The sequence below is a fragment of the Cherax quadricarinatus genome, chromosome 38, assembly GCF_038502225.1.
Source record: "Cherax quadricarinatus isolate ZL_2023a chromosome 38, ASM3850222v1, whole genome shotgun sequence".
Taxonomy (NCBI): domain Eukaryota; kingdom Metazoa; phylum Arthropoda; class Malacostraca; order Decapoda; family Parastacidae; genus Cherax; species Cherax quadricarinatus.
This window is the reverse complement of record NC_091329.1, coordinates 1,440,353-1,456,370: the sequence shown is the minus strand read 5'-3', so window position 1 is coordinate 1,456,370 and position 16,018 is coordinate 1,440,353. Positions and strand designations below refer to the sequence as shown.

At 38.8% G+C, this 16,018-nt stretch overlaps 1 protein-coding gene across 4 annotated transcripts in view; it reads right to left on the bottom strand.

The window, feature by feature from the left end:
• LOC128692935 (uncharacterized) overlaps positions 1 to 16,018 on the bottom strand; it is a 57,176-nt gene that overhangs the window by 12,867 nt on the left and 28,291 nt on the right. For 3 of the 4 annotated variants that reach the window (XM_053782290.2, XM_053782291.2, XM_053782292.2), the window contains 6 exons: positions 15,255 to 15,429; positions 14,077 to 14,255; positions 13,441 to 13,515; positions 10,366 to 10,411; positions 444 to 906; positions 140 to 289 (listed from right to left, as the gene is read on the bottom strand). In XM_053782290.2, the coding sequence (XP_053638265.1) occupies positions 140 to 289; positions 444 to 906; positions 10,366 to 10,411; positions 13,441 to 13,515; positions 14,077 to 14,255; positions 15,255 to 15,429 (1,088 nt within the window). The remainder of the gene's footprint in view (positions 1 to 139; positions 290 to 443; positions 907 to 10,365; positions 10,412 to 13,440; positions 13,516 to 14,076; positions 14,256 to 15,254; positions 15,430 to 16,018) is intronic. The other variant, XM_053782293.2, reaches the window with a different exon arrangement.

The following is a 16,018-nucleotide window of genomic DNA, read 5'->3' as shown; positions in this document are numbered from 1 at the left end:
TGCTCAATGCAAAGATACTCGTATACTATGTTAAACTTGCAGCAAATATAAAGAGTACAAAGAGACACTTTCATACCACTTTAGAATTATTTACATGGATCAACGTGCTCAACTGATTAAAAGGAGCGATATATTGTACCTGTTACCAAAATAATGCTGAAAGTCATACTTGGACTCCTGAGCTGATGACACTCCATCTACCAGGTCATCTGCACTTTGTGACCTTACCTCAGCAATCATGGTATCAGCTCGGGATGGGTCACGCACCAACGATGACAGAATCGCCTCACTGCCAACACCACACTCGTGATATGGTTATATTGTTTTAATACAAAACAATATGCCAGCATAATTAAAATAAGTATAGAAATGAGTATACCAGTTTAAATTATGCATATACAGTATGCTTAAATGTTATGATATCTTAGGAGAAAGGAACTTACTGTGGATACTCCTCAGTGTCTAGGCAGATGTCTTCTGTATACCTGACACAATTTCCTCCATTACCCCTGAAGTTACCAAATCCAACATTACTAAAGGCCCCAGGTCTGCCATGAATTGGTCTGGGTGGGCGAGGAAGAGGCGGTCTCTGTCGAGGAGGAAGTCTGGGTGAGGAAGGGTGGGGAGCAGGCCGAGGCAGAGAAGGACGATGTGATGATGATGGCCGGTGACCAGATGGAGGTCGGGCTGCTGTGTTTGGAGAGTTGAAATTGCCACTGTATTCATTAATGGTAACTGGTCCAAAATCAGGTCCAATGGTGTTACTGAAGTCAGGAAAACCTGGTGACTGCCGAGAAGGTGCTGGGGGCGCCTGCTGGTGTGGTGGGTGATGAGGGGGGAACTTGACCATGGTGGGGCCCGGCACAAAGGGCATTGGTTTCAGAATTTTGTCTGGCGCTGGCACCTCTGGAGACAAAAATCTACATCAGAACGTTTTAAGACAAAGTAAACCACCAATGCCCGTGAAATACCCCTATGTGGCAGCTGCATATCAACCAGCAGCATACCTATGATTCCCTGACACACTTCACACTACAGCACCCAATACACTTTGATACAGTAATGGAATAATCAGTTAGCCTGCAGGAATGTAACTGTGGCATGATTAAGCAATTAGAGCAGCCATGTAGTATTAGCTATGAAATAAATGTTTTAAAGCTCAAATGAAACATTGTTTTCATATGTTAATTACAATACAGCATTCTAAGTTTTAAACATAATATTATTTACAAAAACAGAGTTGCAGTCAGTACATGTAATAGAAATAATTTTATTCCTAGGTCAAAATTTACAGTAGTACTGTATGATTAATTCTTTAGTCTAGCTTACAAACCGCATGAGCCATACATTATACAATACAGGAAAGTCTAAATTCAGCGGACACAGTCACATATTTCAGTTCCTGGTGAAAGTGGGGTTGAAAATTATGACAACAGGATAAACAGCAGTAGGAAGGCACACAGGAGACAACCATGAGGGACTGAGGATTAAGTTAATAAATGGAATAAAGTGGGGCGCTAAACTCAACATTGAGGATGATGGAATATCTCGCACAAATATGCATAGAAGCCATTAATAGATTCTTTAAAAACCAAAATGTGAGGGAAAATAGATGCAAGAGCAGTCCTTGGTACAACAGTGTGTGTGTGTGTGTGTGTGTGTGTGTGTTGTGGAGAAAAATTAAAAATTAAACAGGAGAACCTGGAACAAGTTATTCTGAATTAGGAGGGCAACGAAGAGGACATACAAAAAAGACATAGCCCGAAAGCAATGAATAAGATCAAGGAATTCCACAGCCACACAAGGAAAATGTACAGTAGGTGAATCATCCAATAATAAGCTAAAATATGAACTGACAGGGAACTGCTCAGAGATAATGACAGGAACTCAATAAGTGCAAATTGTTTTTTAACTTAACAAGGACAACTACCAAATCTAAGAGGAGGGAACCTAAGAACATCCCCAAGGGATGTGACAAAAGAAAAAAAATGAAAGCACTCCATGTGGGGAAAAAACTACAAGACAATACAAGATCTCTCCTTGGATACTAAGGGAGGGGTGCATTGCTGCCTGAGTAAGCCACTCATCAGGCTCTCCATCACTTCAGTGTGTATGTATACAAGGTATTGAATAGGAAGAAAACAGTGAACTTAATATCAGTAGTCTACCATATTAAAATTTTAGCATAAATATTGAAAAACAAAGAAGGAGATGCAATGGCATTAAGCCCTAAACTCCAGGATAATACAGATGTATGCAGCACTGATAAAGTTTTTCAAAAATCCTAACAATGATTAATTCAGGATAATATACACCACATATAAGAGGCTCATACTGGATTATGTAACACTAGTGAAGAATCCACAACTTAAACACCAACAGAAACTTGAAAGGTTCAGATAATTTTTTCACTAGAAAAATCCCTGAGCTTAGTGCTATAAAAATAGACTTGAGCAACTCACCTTTAGTTACTGGAAATAACAAAGGTTCAGCATATTTTTTTTTATTTTTTATTATCACACCGGCCGATTCCCACCAAGGCAGGGTGGCCCGAAAAAGAAAAACTTTCACCATCATTCACTCCATCACTGTCTTGCCAGAAGGGTGCTTTACACTACAGTTTTTAAACTGCAACATTAACACCCCTCCTTCAGAGTGCAGGCACTGTACTTCCCATCTCCAGGACTCAAGTCCGGCCTGCCGGTTTCCCTGAATCCCTTCATAAATGTTACTTTGCTCACACTCCAACAGCACGTCAAGTATTAAAAACCATTTGTCTCCATTCACTCCTATCAAACACGCTCACGCATGCCTGCTGGAAGTCCAAGCCCCTCGCACACAAAACCTCCTTTACCCCCTCCCTCCAACCCTTCCTAGGCCGACCCCTACCCCGCCTTCCTTCCACTACAGACTGATACACTCTTGAAGTCATTCTGTTTCGCTCCATTCTCTCTACATGTCCAAACCACCTCAACAACCCTTCCTCAGCCCTCTGGACAACAGTTTTGGTAATCCCGCACCTCCTCCTAACTTCCAAACTACGAATTCTCTGCATTATATTCACACCACACATTGCCCTCAGACATGACATCTCCACTGCCTCCAGCCTTCTCCTCGCTGCAACATTCATCACCCACGCTTCACACCCATATAAGAGCGTTGGTAAAACTATACTCTCATACATTCCCCTCTTTGCCTCCAAGGACAAAGTTCTTTGTCTCCACAGACTCCTAAGTGCACCACTCACTCTTTTTCCCTCATCAATTCTATGATTCACCTCATCTTTCATAGACCCATCCGCTGACACGTCCACTCCCAAATATCTGAATACGTTCACCTCCTCCATACTCTCTCCCTCCAATCTGATATTCAATCTTTCATCACCTAATCTTTTTGTTATCCTCATAACCTTACTCTTTCCTGTATTCACCTTTAATTTTCTTCTTTTGCACACCCTACCAAATTCATCCACCAATCTCTGCAACTTCTCTTCAGAATCTCCCAAGAGCACAGTGTCATCAGCAAAGAGCAGCTGTGACAACTCCCACTTTGTGTGTGATTCTTTATCTTTTAACTCCACGCCTCTTGCCAAGACCCTCGCATTTACTTCTCTTACAACCCCATCTATAAATATATTAAACAACCACGGTGACATCACACATCCTTGTCTAAGGCCTACTTTTACTGGGAAAAAATTTCCCTCTTTCCTACATACTCTAACTTGAGCCTCACTATCCTCGTAAAAACTCTTCACTGCTTTCAGTAACCTACCTCCTACACCATACACTTGCAACATCTGCCACATTGCCACCCTATCCACCCTGTCATACGCCTTTTCCAAATCCATAAATGCCACAAAGACCTCTTTAGCCTTATCTAAATACTGTTCACTTATATGTTTCACTGTAAACACCTGGTCCACACACCCCCTACCTTTCCTAAAGCCTCCTTGTTCATCTGCTATCCTATTCTCCGTCTTACTCTTAATTCTTTCAATTATAACTCTACCATACACTTTACCAGGTACACTCAACAGACTTATCCCCCTATAATTTTTGCACTCTCTTTTATCCCCTTTGCCTTTATACAAAGGAACTATGCATGCTCTCTGCCAATCCCTAGGTACCTTACCCTCTTCCATACATTTATTAAATAATTGCACCAACCACTCCAAAACTATATCCCCACCTGCTTTTAACATTTCTATCTTTATCCCATCAATCCCGGCTGCCTTACCCCCTTTCATTTTACCTACTGCCTCACGAACTTCCCCCACACTCACAACTGGCTCTTCCTCACTCCTACAAGATGTTATTCCTCCTTGCCCTATACACGAAATCACAGCTTCCCTATCTTCATCAACATTTAACAATTCCTCAAAATATTCCTTCCATCTTCCCAATACCTCTAACTCTCCATTTAATAACTCTCCTCTCCTATTTTTAACTGACAAATCCATTTGTTCTCTAGGCTTTCTTAACTTGTTAATCTCACTCCAAAACTTTTTCTTATTTTCAACAAAATTTGTTGATAACATCTCACCCACTCTCTCATTTGCTCTCTTTTTACATTGCTTCACCACTCTCTTAACTTCTCTCTTTTTCTCCATATACTCTTCCCTCCTTGCATCACTTCTACTTTGTAAAAACTTCTCATATGCTAACTTTTTCTCCCTTACTACTCTCTTTACATCATCATTCCACCAATCGCTCCTCTTCCCTCCTGCACCCACTTTCCTGTAACCACAAACTTCTGCTGAACACTCTAACACTACATTTTTAAACCTACCCCATACCTCTTCGACCCCATTGCCTATGCTCTCATTAGCCCATCTATCCTCCAATAGCTGTTTATATCTTACCCTAACTGCCTCCTCTTTTAGTTTATAAACCTTCACCTCTCTCTTCCCTGATGCTTCTATTCTCCTTGTATCCCATCTACCTTTTACTCTCAGTGTAGCTACAACTAGAAAGTGATCTGATATATCTGTGGCCCCTCTATAAACATGTACATCCTGAAGTCTACTCAACAGTCTTTTATCTACCAATACATAATCCAACAAACTACTGTCATTTCGCCCTACATCATATCGTGTATACTTATTTATCCTCTTCTTCTTAAAATATGTATTACCTATAACTAAACCCCTTTCTATACAAAGTTCAATCAAAGGGCTCCCATTATCATTTACACCTGGCACCCCAAACTTACCTACCACACCCTCTCTAAAAGTTTCTCCTACTTTAGCATTCAAGTCCCCTACCACAATTACTCTCTCACTTGGTTCAAAGGCTCCTATACATTCACTTAACATCTCCCAAAATCTCTCTCTCTCCTCTGCATTCCTCTCTTCTCCAGGTGCATACACGCTTATTATGACCCACTTCTCGCATCCAACCTTTACTTTAATCCACATAATTCTTGAATTTACACATTCATATTCTCTTTTCTCCTTCCATAACTGATCATTTAACATTACTGCTACCCCTTCCTTTGCTCTAACTCTCTCAGATACTCCAGATTTAATCCCATTTATTTCCCCCCACTGAAACTCTCCTACCCCCTTCAGCTTTGTTTCGCTTAGGGCCAGGACATCCAACTTCTTTTCATTCATAACATCAGCAATCATCTGTTTCTTGTCATCCGCACTACATCCACGCACATTTAAGCAACCCAGTTTTATAAAGTTTTTCTTCTTCTCTTTTTTAGTAATTGTATACAGGAGAAGGGGTTACTAGCCCATTGCTCCCGGCATTTTAGTCGCCTCATACGACACGCATGGCTTACGGAGGAAAGATTCTTTTCCACTTCCCCATGGACAATAGAAGAAATAAAAAAGAACAAGAGCTATTTAGAAAAAGGAGAAAAACCTAGATGTATGTATATATATATATGCATGTGCGTGTCTGTGAAGTGTGACCAAAGTGTAAGTAGGAGTAGCAAGATATCCCTGTTATCTTAGCGTGTTTATGAGACAGAAAAAGAAACCAGCAATCCTACCATCATGCATATACCTTATCTTAATGTACAAGACACTCAAGAGGTACTGCAAAGATGGAACCAGGACAACTTTAAGCTGAATGACAGAACAAGTCAATGAGATATACACAAGAATTTTAGCATTGATGGTGACCAAGTGGAACACCAAGGAGTAGGTAGTGGAGGCAAATGCCTTTTAGGAATTCAAATATCTGGTGTATGTCCAGTACAACATAACCAAGAGAGTAAGAGATGCATTACCAGGCACATCAAATTATCTATGGTTGAGACACAGGGCTAAAAAGCTGAAGTTTGACCCCACTAGCAGTTTGATAAGCAGAGTATACCTGGGGGGTGTTCTGGGGGTCAACACAAGGTGTCAACTACAGTACTGTACTATAATTAACATACACAAAATCAGCCTTCCAAGTCTCTACAGTGTCCCTACATAAATTTTACAATTTTTACTTTAGCCAAGTAGTAATTTGACAAGAAGAATTGAAAGCCAAATTATACCTATTTAGAACCAGAATATTATTCAAAAGGATAAAATTAGGGGCCATCAAACGACTGATAAGGAAAATACATATGGTCCTGACTGGACGATTAACTGCAGAAAGAAAATATTCTGCTGTGAATTATTGTTTCCTAATATGGAGAAGCCATCAAGACAGGAGTAAGATTATTACAGGTATGAGGAAGTACCCAGAATGTCCAGATATGTTCTCCATTTGTATTCTGAAAGGTTATATATATACAAGTGGTATTTACAACAGAGTAAGAATTTTCAATTTGTTAGGAGTCATTATGGGGCTTAGAATATATAGAAACATCAGTCAACAGCATTACTAAGCTGAGAAGAGCAAGCACTCCTTACCGTAAGACAGGAGCGCCCTCAAAGCAGTTTACCCTGTTATTATGTCCTCTCCCATGCTTACTCATGTTATTATAAATTATTAATTAAAACATGCTCAACCCACAGAAGTCAGTTATATAGTATCTGTTCATGATTAAATGATCTTCTGGAGACTGAAGAAAGGAAGATGCACAAATACAGGCAATTATGTCACCTTATATATTAGCATCACTGCTCATATAACTATTTCACTGGTGTTAATTATGAGTTAAACTAAGTTATAAATCTTAAAATGGCAAAAAAAAAATTACTGTATGCTGACCAGTAAATGGTTATACATTACCTGGCATTGTACTATATGAGACTCATACCTGCTGTTACAAAAATGCTGTCATTTATCTTACTTTTATAATGATGAACACAAGTTTTTTCTTCCCCCATGACATACATATAACTACTGAAATGGGAGGACATATCTAATATGTTTTCAACAATTTACAGTAACTATAAGCCAATACTGGTTAAACAAAATTATTACCAGTAAAGTATATATACAAAAATCTTCAACATTTCCTACATGAATGAGAGACCATAATTAAGCTTCCAAACCTTTATTAGTAACAGACTAGCTTCCTTCAATTTCTTGAGAAGCCCATGTCTTCTATGATATATCAAATATTTGTTGTTTTGGATGTCATGGCCACACTCATATTTGTGTTACTTTAATTCAGTAGTCCAGGATTATAGTTATATCACCTATGTATACTTGTATACTTAATACACCTTTCTTCCCCTCCCCATCAACAAGAAATACTATACACACAAACTCTAGTCTTGACTGCTGGCAATCTCTCGGTACTGATATAATATACCTAAACCTTGTACCAGTAGGTCTACTGATGAAAAATCACACCAGGAAAATTCAGTAAAAAAAAAAAATTGGCTGGACAAAAGTTGGAATCATGGAACAAAATGAAAAAAGTCTGTAGAGTCCAGATTTTGTCCATAGTGACACTGTCTGTTAGTCTTCTAAATCCACAGATCAAGTCGAATGAGTTTGATGTTTGTCGGGCATGAGCAAAAGTATCCAAGTCCAGGACCTGTTTCCTTTCATTGTTCCTTGAGCCTTATGCTGCCCATGTCAGTTGGTCTGTGCTCATTCATGCATACACTCATCATTCAGTCTCCAATTTTTCCTGGATTTACATCATTTCCTGTGACTTTATTAACATACTAAATTAAGTAAAGTGCTCCTACTGGCTCTTGTGGTTTGCATCAATGCAATAATACTTTCCAGCAGCAGCACTGTTTACCTGGAGTTTACCTGGAGAGAGTTTCGGGGGTCAACGCCCCCGCGGCCCGGTCTGTGACCAGGCCTCCTGGTGGATCAGCGCCTGATCAACCAGGCTGTTGCTGCTGGCTGCACGCAAACCAACGTACGAGCCACAGCCCGGCTGATCAGGAACTGCCTTTAGGTGCTTGTCCAGTGCCAGCTTGAAGACTGCCAGGGGTCTGTTGGTAATCCCCCTTATGTGTGCTGGGAGGCAGTTGAACAGTCTCGGTCCCCTGACACTTATTGTATGGTCTCTTAACGTGCTAGTGACACCCCTGCTTTTCATTGGGGGGATGGTGCATCGTCTGCCAAGTCTTTTGCTTTCGTAGTGAGTGATTTTCGTGTGCAAGTTCGGTACTAGTCCCTCTAGGATTTTCCAGGTGTATATAATCATGTATCTCTCCCTCCTGCGTTCCAGGGAATACAGGTTTAGAAACCTCAAGCGCTCCCAGTAATTGAGGTGTTTTATCTCCGTTATGCGCGCCGTGAAAGTTCTCTGTACATTTTCTAGGTCGGCAATTTCACCTGCCTTGAAAGGTGCTGTTAGAGTGCAGCAATATTCCAGCCTAGATAGAACAAGTGACCTGAAGAGTGTCATCATGGGCTTGGCCTCCCTAGTTTTGAAGGTTCTCATTATCCATCCTGTCATTTTTCTAGCAGATGCGATTGATACAATGTTATGGTCCTTGAAGGTGAGATCCTCCGACATAATCACTCCCAGGTCTTTGACGTTGGTGTTTCGCTCTATTTTGTGGCCAGAATTTGTTTTGTACTCTGATGAAGATTTAATTTCCTCATGTTTACCATATCTGAGTAATTGAAATTTCTCATCGTTGAACTTCATATTGTTTTCTGCAGCCCACTGAAAGATTTGGTTGATGTCCGCCTGGAGCCTTGCAGTGTCTGCAATGGAAGACACTGTCATGCAGATTCGGGTGTCATCTGCAAAGGAAGTCACGGTGCTGTGGCTGACATCCTTGTCTATGTCGGATATGAGGATGAGGAACAAGATGGGAGCTAGTACTGTGCCTTGTGGAACAGAGCTTTTCACCGTAGCTGCCTCGGACTTTACTCTGTTGACGACTACTCTCTGTGTTCTGTTAGTGAGGAAATTATAGATCCATCGACCAACTTTTCCTGTTATTCCTTTAGCGCGCATTTTGTGCGCTATTACGCCATGGTCACACTTGTCGAAGGCTTTTGCAAAGTCTGTATATATTACATCTGCATTCTTTTTGTCTTCTAGTGCATTTAGGACCTTGTCGTAGTATTAATTTCCCAAGGCGTTCCCAAATATGCAAGGTATAAAAAGATTCGATTCAGATTATTAACCTGGAAGGTTAGTAACCCAGGATAATCCAATAAAACCATTGTCATCTGACTGCCTTATTTAACAAATGAGATCAAAAGTTAGCTGAAACCCAGGTACCTACTTACTGCTAGATGAACAGGAGCAGCAGGTATAAGGAAACATGCCCTACCTTTCCACTCGTCCTGGAACAAATCCTGGACCCTTGGTTGCAAGCTGAGGCAATTACAAATTCAGCCATGAGAACATCTGGGCATTACAGTAATAATTTTTTAAGCCTTTCTGGGCAAAAATGTTTCCACCGCATGACAGAGACAAGGAACACTCAGCATGTACATATGTGTGTTGTGAATGTGCGCATGTATGCACTCAGATTTCTGCATGGAAAGCTGAAGTTTTGATGTGGTGTGTATAACAGTGATGAAAAATTATACAGCAAAGAAACATTGTCATGACTCAAAATATTCCTTATTTTAACTTCCATCACAGATGTGGTTTACTACCTCAAGAGAACAAGGTCTACATGGTACAGCAGTATCCACCTTTTCCTGTATGCTAAAGGACTTAAATTTCTTAAAACAAACCTCTTTCCTTATCTACTATATGAAATTTCTCATTCAATATGTATTAATACTATGCCTATACACATGTTCTGTGTTCCTCTAAATTAAGTATCCATACACCATCCTGCCATATTCAGCCAGTCCATTTCTATGAAGGGTGGCCGGTAGTCTTGATAACATTACAAAAAAAAAAAAAAAGTTCTATCGGTCATGAGTAAGCATGGTAGTGTTCTACAGATGCCCCAAGCCACTGTTACGCCACGTACCTTGTACTGCTTCACTGACTGTAAAAGCTATACTAATACTAGCCTCACCATCAACCTACTTCTAGTGCTCTGGATGCTGGCCTCACCTTGAGGATTATACTGCATCTGCAAGTAAATAATAGCAATAACTCACTGCACTGGCAAATGGCAGTGTTGTATACATGAACTGGTGTATGCTTTTATTGATTGTATTCACACACTGTTGTATATGTGATGTCAGATTCAGCCTAAATTAATGAAAGTTGATGAAAATGAGTGGAGAAAGAACAGTAGCATCCCATTTTGTAATATCCAAAGAAAAAGAAAAATGGCCTATGGAGATGGAGATAACATTGAACCTTTACCAGCTTACACACAGGATGGCATTAGCTGTATATGACTTGCCAAAAACAAAACTAATAGCCTTCAGGAATCTCAAGAAGGTTTTATGTCAGGATAATATACATGTATGTGAAACCAATATGGAGAATGCAGGACAAATGTGTAATCCCAATTGTGTTTATGCACCTGAGAAAGCTTGAGAAGTTTCAGGAATTTACCACTAGGCCAGTAATACTGAAAGAATTGATATAAAGATAATATACTATGGAGATACAGTGGTACCCTGAGTTTCGAACAGCTCCCAATTTAAACAATTATGTAAGTGTATTTTTGTAAGTGCTTTTATAAGTGTATTTTTGGGGGTCTGAAATGGACTAATCTAATTTACATTATTCCTTGCGGGAACAAATTCGTTTGGTATCAGCACTCAAACAGCCTTCTGGAATGAATTAAGTTCGTAACTCGAGGTACCACTGTACTAAAAAAGAATTTAATCATAAAACACTAGAAAAAATGAAGTCTCAAAGAGAATATAGACAAATACATATAGATAGCAACAAATAAATACAGTTCTACTTTATAGTGTTAAAACTCCAATTAAAACTGCCACTAAGTATTTTCTTCCTCTTTTAGGACTAAGCTGTCACTGGATTACATATATTATTGATACAGGAATATGTATGTTTCTGAATCCTAATATCAATAACTTGCGAGGTTTCACTCTCAAATTTTGTATCCCTTACAATGAACTGTGAATACAGTGTCTGACATATTTATTTCTGTAACTGGTAAATGTCAGATCTAATGAGTACATTGGTGTTCTTAAGAATTTGTGCCACCCTTTTCTGTGTCTCTTGATGAAATGTCGGGTGAGCACTTTTTGGTGAATACAGTGGAACCTCGGTACTCGAACAGCTCCGTACTTGAACAATTTGGTACACGAATGCTTTGTTCAGTAAAAAATCGCTTGGTAGTTGACCGTTTGCTCAGCACTCGACCAAACAACACGACCTACCAGAACATGTGCATCAATATCGCCACAGTTGTCGCTCAGTCCTAAACTCCACTGAACTTCACTGTAAACTATTTCCCATTTCTGAGTGTTTTTTCTATTATTTGTATAAATAAGTCACCATAGGGCCCAAGAAGCTTAGTGATAACAGTCAACCAAAAGAAAAATTAGTTAGTGTGTGTTTACCCTGATGTAAACATCACTTCTGCCTCTTCATATAATATGCCTTTAATTAATTTCAGTATCTTTATTGTGCTTCTAGGTTTTCTATTGTGTTTCTATTGAATAAATGTGATAGATAACCTTTATTACTAATATTAGCGTAATTACACAACATAATATTCGCACCACCACTAGTATCAGGCTATCAAGACAACTCATAAGATACTGAACGCTCCTTCTGCTGGCCCCTCCTTCTCTCTCCAATAGCTCCTCCTGTTTTGGGCCCCTCTTATATTATGCTTGCTGTCCATTTTGAATATTTATTCACACAAAAAAATAGAAGATTTACTGTTATAGAGACTACTGCATTACTGAAAAAATGGTATAAATAATATCAGTGCATTTATAAAAGCACATTAGAGCCACCAGTTGCCGTGTATTGGATGACTGACTTGATTTGCTTACTCTTGAACATCAGCAAAAATCAAACATTTCCACTACTTTGAGCTCAATTTCAAGGTACTTTTATTCTGTAAACCATTCAAAATCATCTCTATTTCTGTAATACTGTATCTTTCATTCTATCAAATGAGACCAAGAAAACAAGAATACAATCATAAATACCAAACGAAAGTACACCACAAAGCCACTGTCAGTGTATTTTTGGGGTCTGAAATGGATTAATCAAATTTACATTATTCCTTATGGGAAAAATTCGGTACTCGAACAGCCTTCTGGAACAAATTAAGTTCGAGTACTGAGGTTCCAGTGTATTTTTGTGACAATTACTGGAATTCTTCAAGAAACTGTTTGTTGGAAATTTTGTGTCTGCCTCCTAAGAAAGAAACCTATAAGAATATCACGTTTGTTTTTTCTGTTATGGTGCGGTTACAAGTGACTCAGTATATCTGTCGGTAGATTTTCTCTTGATCATTATTCCATCAAACTATATAAAAGTAAGTATTAATGTTATTGACATTGTAGCAAAGAATCCATGTTGAATATGTCAGCAAATATCCTAGCTTCCAGTGATTCCAGGATGAGATACATGAGTATCATGCTGATCAAGGAACCTGTATCCATTCCATATTTCTGCCTGTAAAAGAAGTAGTCAAAAGAAAAATAAATTTGATGAATACAAAATTCTATTATGTTAGTGAAATCACTCCAAAGCAAGGCAGTTCAGCTCTGCAAGGTGTATCAACTCTCTGAACAACTTAAATGTCCATAAACAGGGAGGTCGTGCCCAAGCTCATCTTATCCAGAATGTATTAATGAGTTGCAATCTAGTAAAAATAAAACTGTAAATTAATGCCATTTCATTATGTAGTTAACAAAAGCTTACAATTAGACCTCTTGGATAAACAAGTGCCATTAATACAACTGCAGGAAATAAGTACTGATTGCTAAAAAATACATACATTATTTAATACTGCATACTACATTAGAATCCCCATACCACAACTATCAGTAGTGCGATGAGTTGCATCACTACCAGGAACTCAATTCAATAGAGTGACAGAGTAGCTGGTACAGATACTAAAGTAATGAAGCCAATATTGCTGAACACAGATGCTGGATAATAGTCTAGTTAGACTTCCACCTACATCATGCCAACATTCCCAGCTCTAACACTCACATGAACCATCCCTGATGGACTCGACCTGAAGCTGGCGGGCCGAGCCCATGCCAAAGGCCGACGAGGTACAGAACCCTGCCAAAAATAAAAATATCATGAAGTTGTCTTGATTTTCCAGTTTTTTTTTTTTTTTTCAACAAGTCGGTCGTCTCCCACCGAGGCAGAGTGACCCAAAAAATATTAGCCATGAAATGAACATTAATTGTGCACAAAATTCTCATTGTAAGAACTGCACCTGGTATAGCAGCAAAATATTGTACTGTATATAGTATACTGGTGTACAGGAGGACCCCACTTTACAGTGCTTCACTTTAGAGCACTTTGGTAATACAGCCATTTTCAATTATACCCATTCTTCATTTATTTAGGTTACCTACAATAAATATATATTCACCATTCATTATAAAAGCTAAATACAAAAATATTTTAAGGTAAGTATTGCATGTACTGTACTGTATATGCATCTTTTTAGGCTTAACTCTACTGCTCACTTAATAGATGATAGTACGTATAAAGATGTTATCTTTATACTATCATCTATTAAAATCACTTTACAGTGATTTTCGCTGTACAGTGGTAGCCCAAAACCTAACCTGCTTTATAAGCGGGGCCCTCCTGTATACTATTAGAACTCACAAGTGGCTGAGGCCTTCCCGTGAATATCATGCCAATCATCTGTTCTCGGATAAGGTCAACATTGTCTCTTCGGCGCTGAGCAATGAAGGCCTCAGCCACAGGTTGTGGCATCATTTCCTCCACTTCCTCATCTGTAGAAGCAGCAGCTATGTCTAAGCGCTGCAGGGTCAAATCATAACCTGTGGAAAGAAACTCTCTACAATGCTTGCTCCAGGTTATAAATTCTCATTAGTAACAAGAAGCCAAAATTTATTTAAACTTGCAGAAATGTCTTTAATTGCCTATGAAACGCTCAAACGTTGCTCAGCATGAATACTGTACAGGTCAGCCATCGTTAATCTGGCAATCAGTTATCTGGTTTCATCAGTAATCCGGCACTAATTTTGGCTAGCATAATTTCAAATTTCATCATTATACTGACTCAAATTTCATCATTATACTGACTCAGAAATTGTGCAGATGGTTATAAATCCACAGCAGCAAGCCAGTGGAGGAGAAAGCAGTGATGAAAATGAGGAAGATGTAGCAGAAAGTCTCTACTGATAGATTAATTAAGTGTATTCTAACCTAACCACTCTGTAATCTGGCAAACTCACTAATCTGGCACATTACATTTCCCTACGATGCTGGATTAGTGATGGCCAACCTGCACTACACTGTACTACTTGGATTATAAGCCTACCTTAAAGTTACTGATAATGCTGAGTATTTCAGGTACTCTAAGATTATTCCAAATAACCAGGACTTAAAACTACTTTAAAATGCAGAACTAAGGTTAAGATTGCTTGAATGCTAATTTTAATACATGCTGATATGAAGAGATTGCAATCTAAACTAAAATAGCAATTTTGGTTACTTTAATAATTGAACTTAGTAGGTTGGTGGATGTAAATTTTTGGGGTTATCCCAGGTAATTTACGCAGATGTTAAACTATATAGTATGGTAATTGTACTTATGTGTACCTGTATCTAAATAAACTCACTCACCATACATGCTGAACTGTGCATATCTGAAGATATGGACAAAGATTAAAAATAAATGTGTCCATTAGTTATATTATCAAGACAGTTGCATTCATCATCTGACATTATTGCTAGATACAGTATATGTACTTATATATCAGGCTGTGAATGAATTTTTGTGTAGGCATCCATGTGTTAGGTTACACTGCTCCCACCTGCAGCCCTTGCAGCTTGTAACAGCTCTTCAGCAGGTGACAAGACCGTCTCATTGTTGTATTCAGTGACATCATGCACCTCAGTAATGGATTTTTCAGATGATGCCTCTGTCCCATTTCTCACTTCTGCCCTCGTTCCCACCACTACCAACAGCAATGACAGCACGATAACATTCTGTTGATAAAAAAATAAACACAATATAATACCACACACACTAGTATTTTCTGTAATATCACAGTAAAATAATTTCATATAGGTTGGCAAAACTTCTCATCAATGAACCTCTCATTAACACATTTCAGCAATTTCAGACAAAAATAATTACCAAGATAATTATTAGAAAAAATGGACAAAAGTCCATAATTTTGCATTTTATCCATAGCGATAGTGTCCAGTTGAATTCTGAAGTATCAGGACAAATCCGCTAACTCTGATATTTGTTCAGTACAGGACAGGTGACCACTTTCAGGGCCTGTCCATTTCATTGTTTCCTGAGCCACAGGCCACCCACACCAGTTTATTGTTTGTGCTCACTCATACATACACTTGTCATTCAGTGTCTAATTTTCCCTGGATTTAGAACATTTTGTATGACTTTATTAACATATTAAATGCAATTAACAACGGTTTCTAAAGCAAGTGGTGGGGCGAAGAGAAAATGTGTATTTCTCAGTGTTAAGGAGAAACTTGAACTAATAAAGAAGATTAAGCCTGGCATCTCAGTGGCACAGTTATGTGAGGAATATGGTGTTCAGAAACAGTG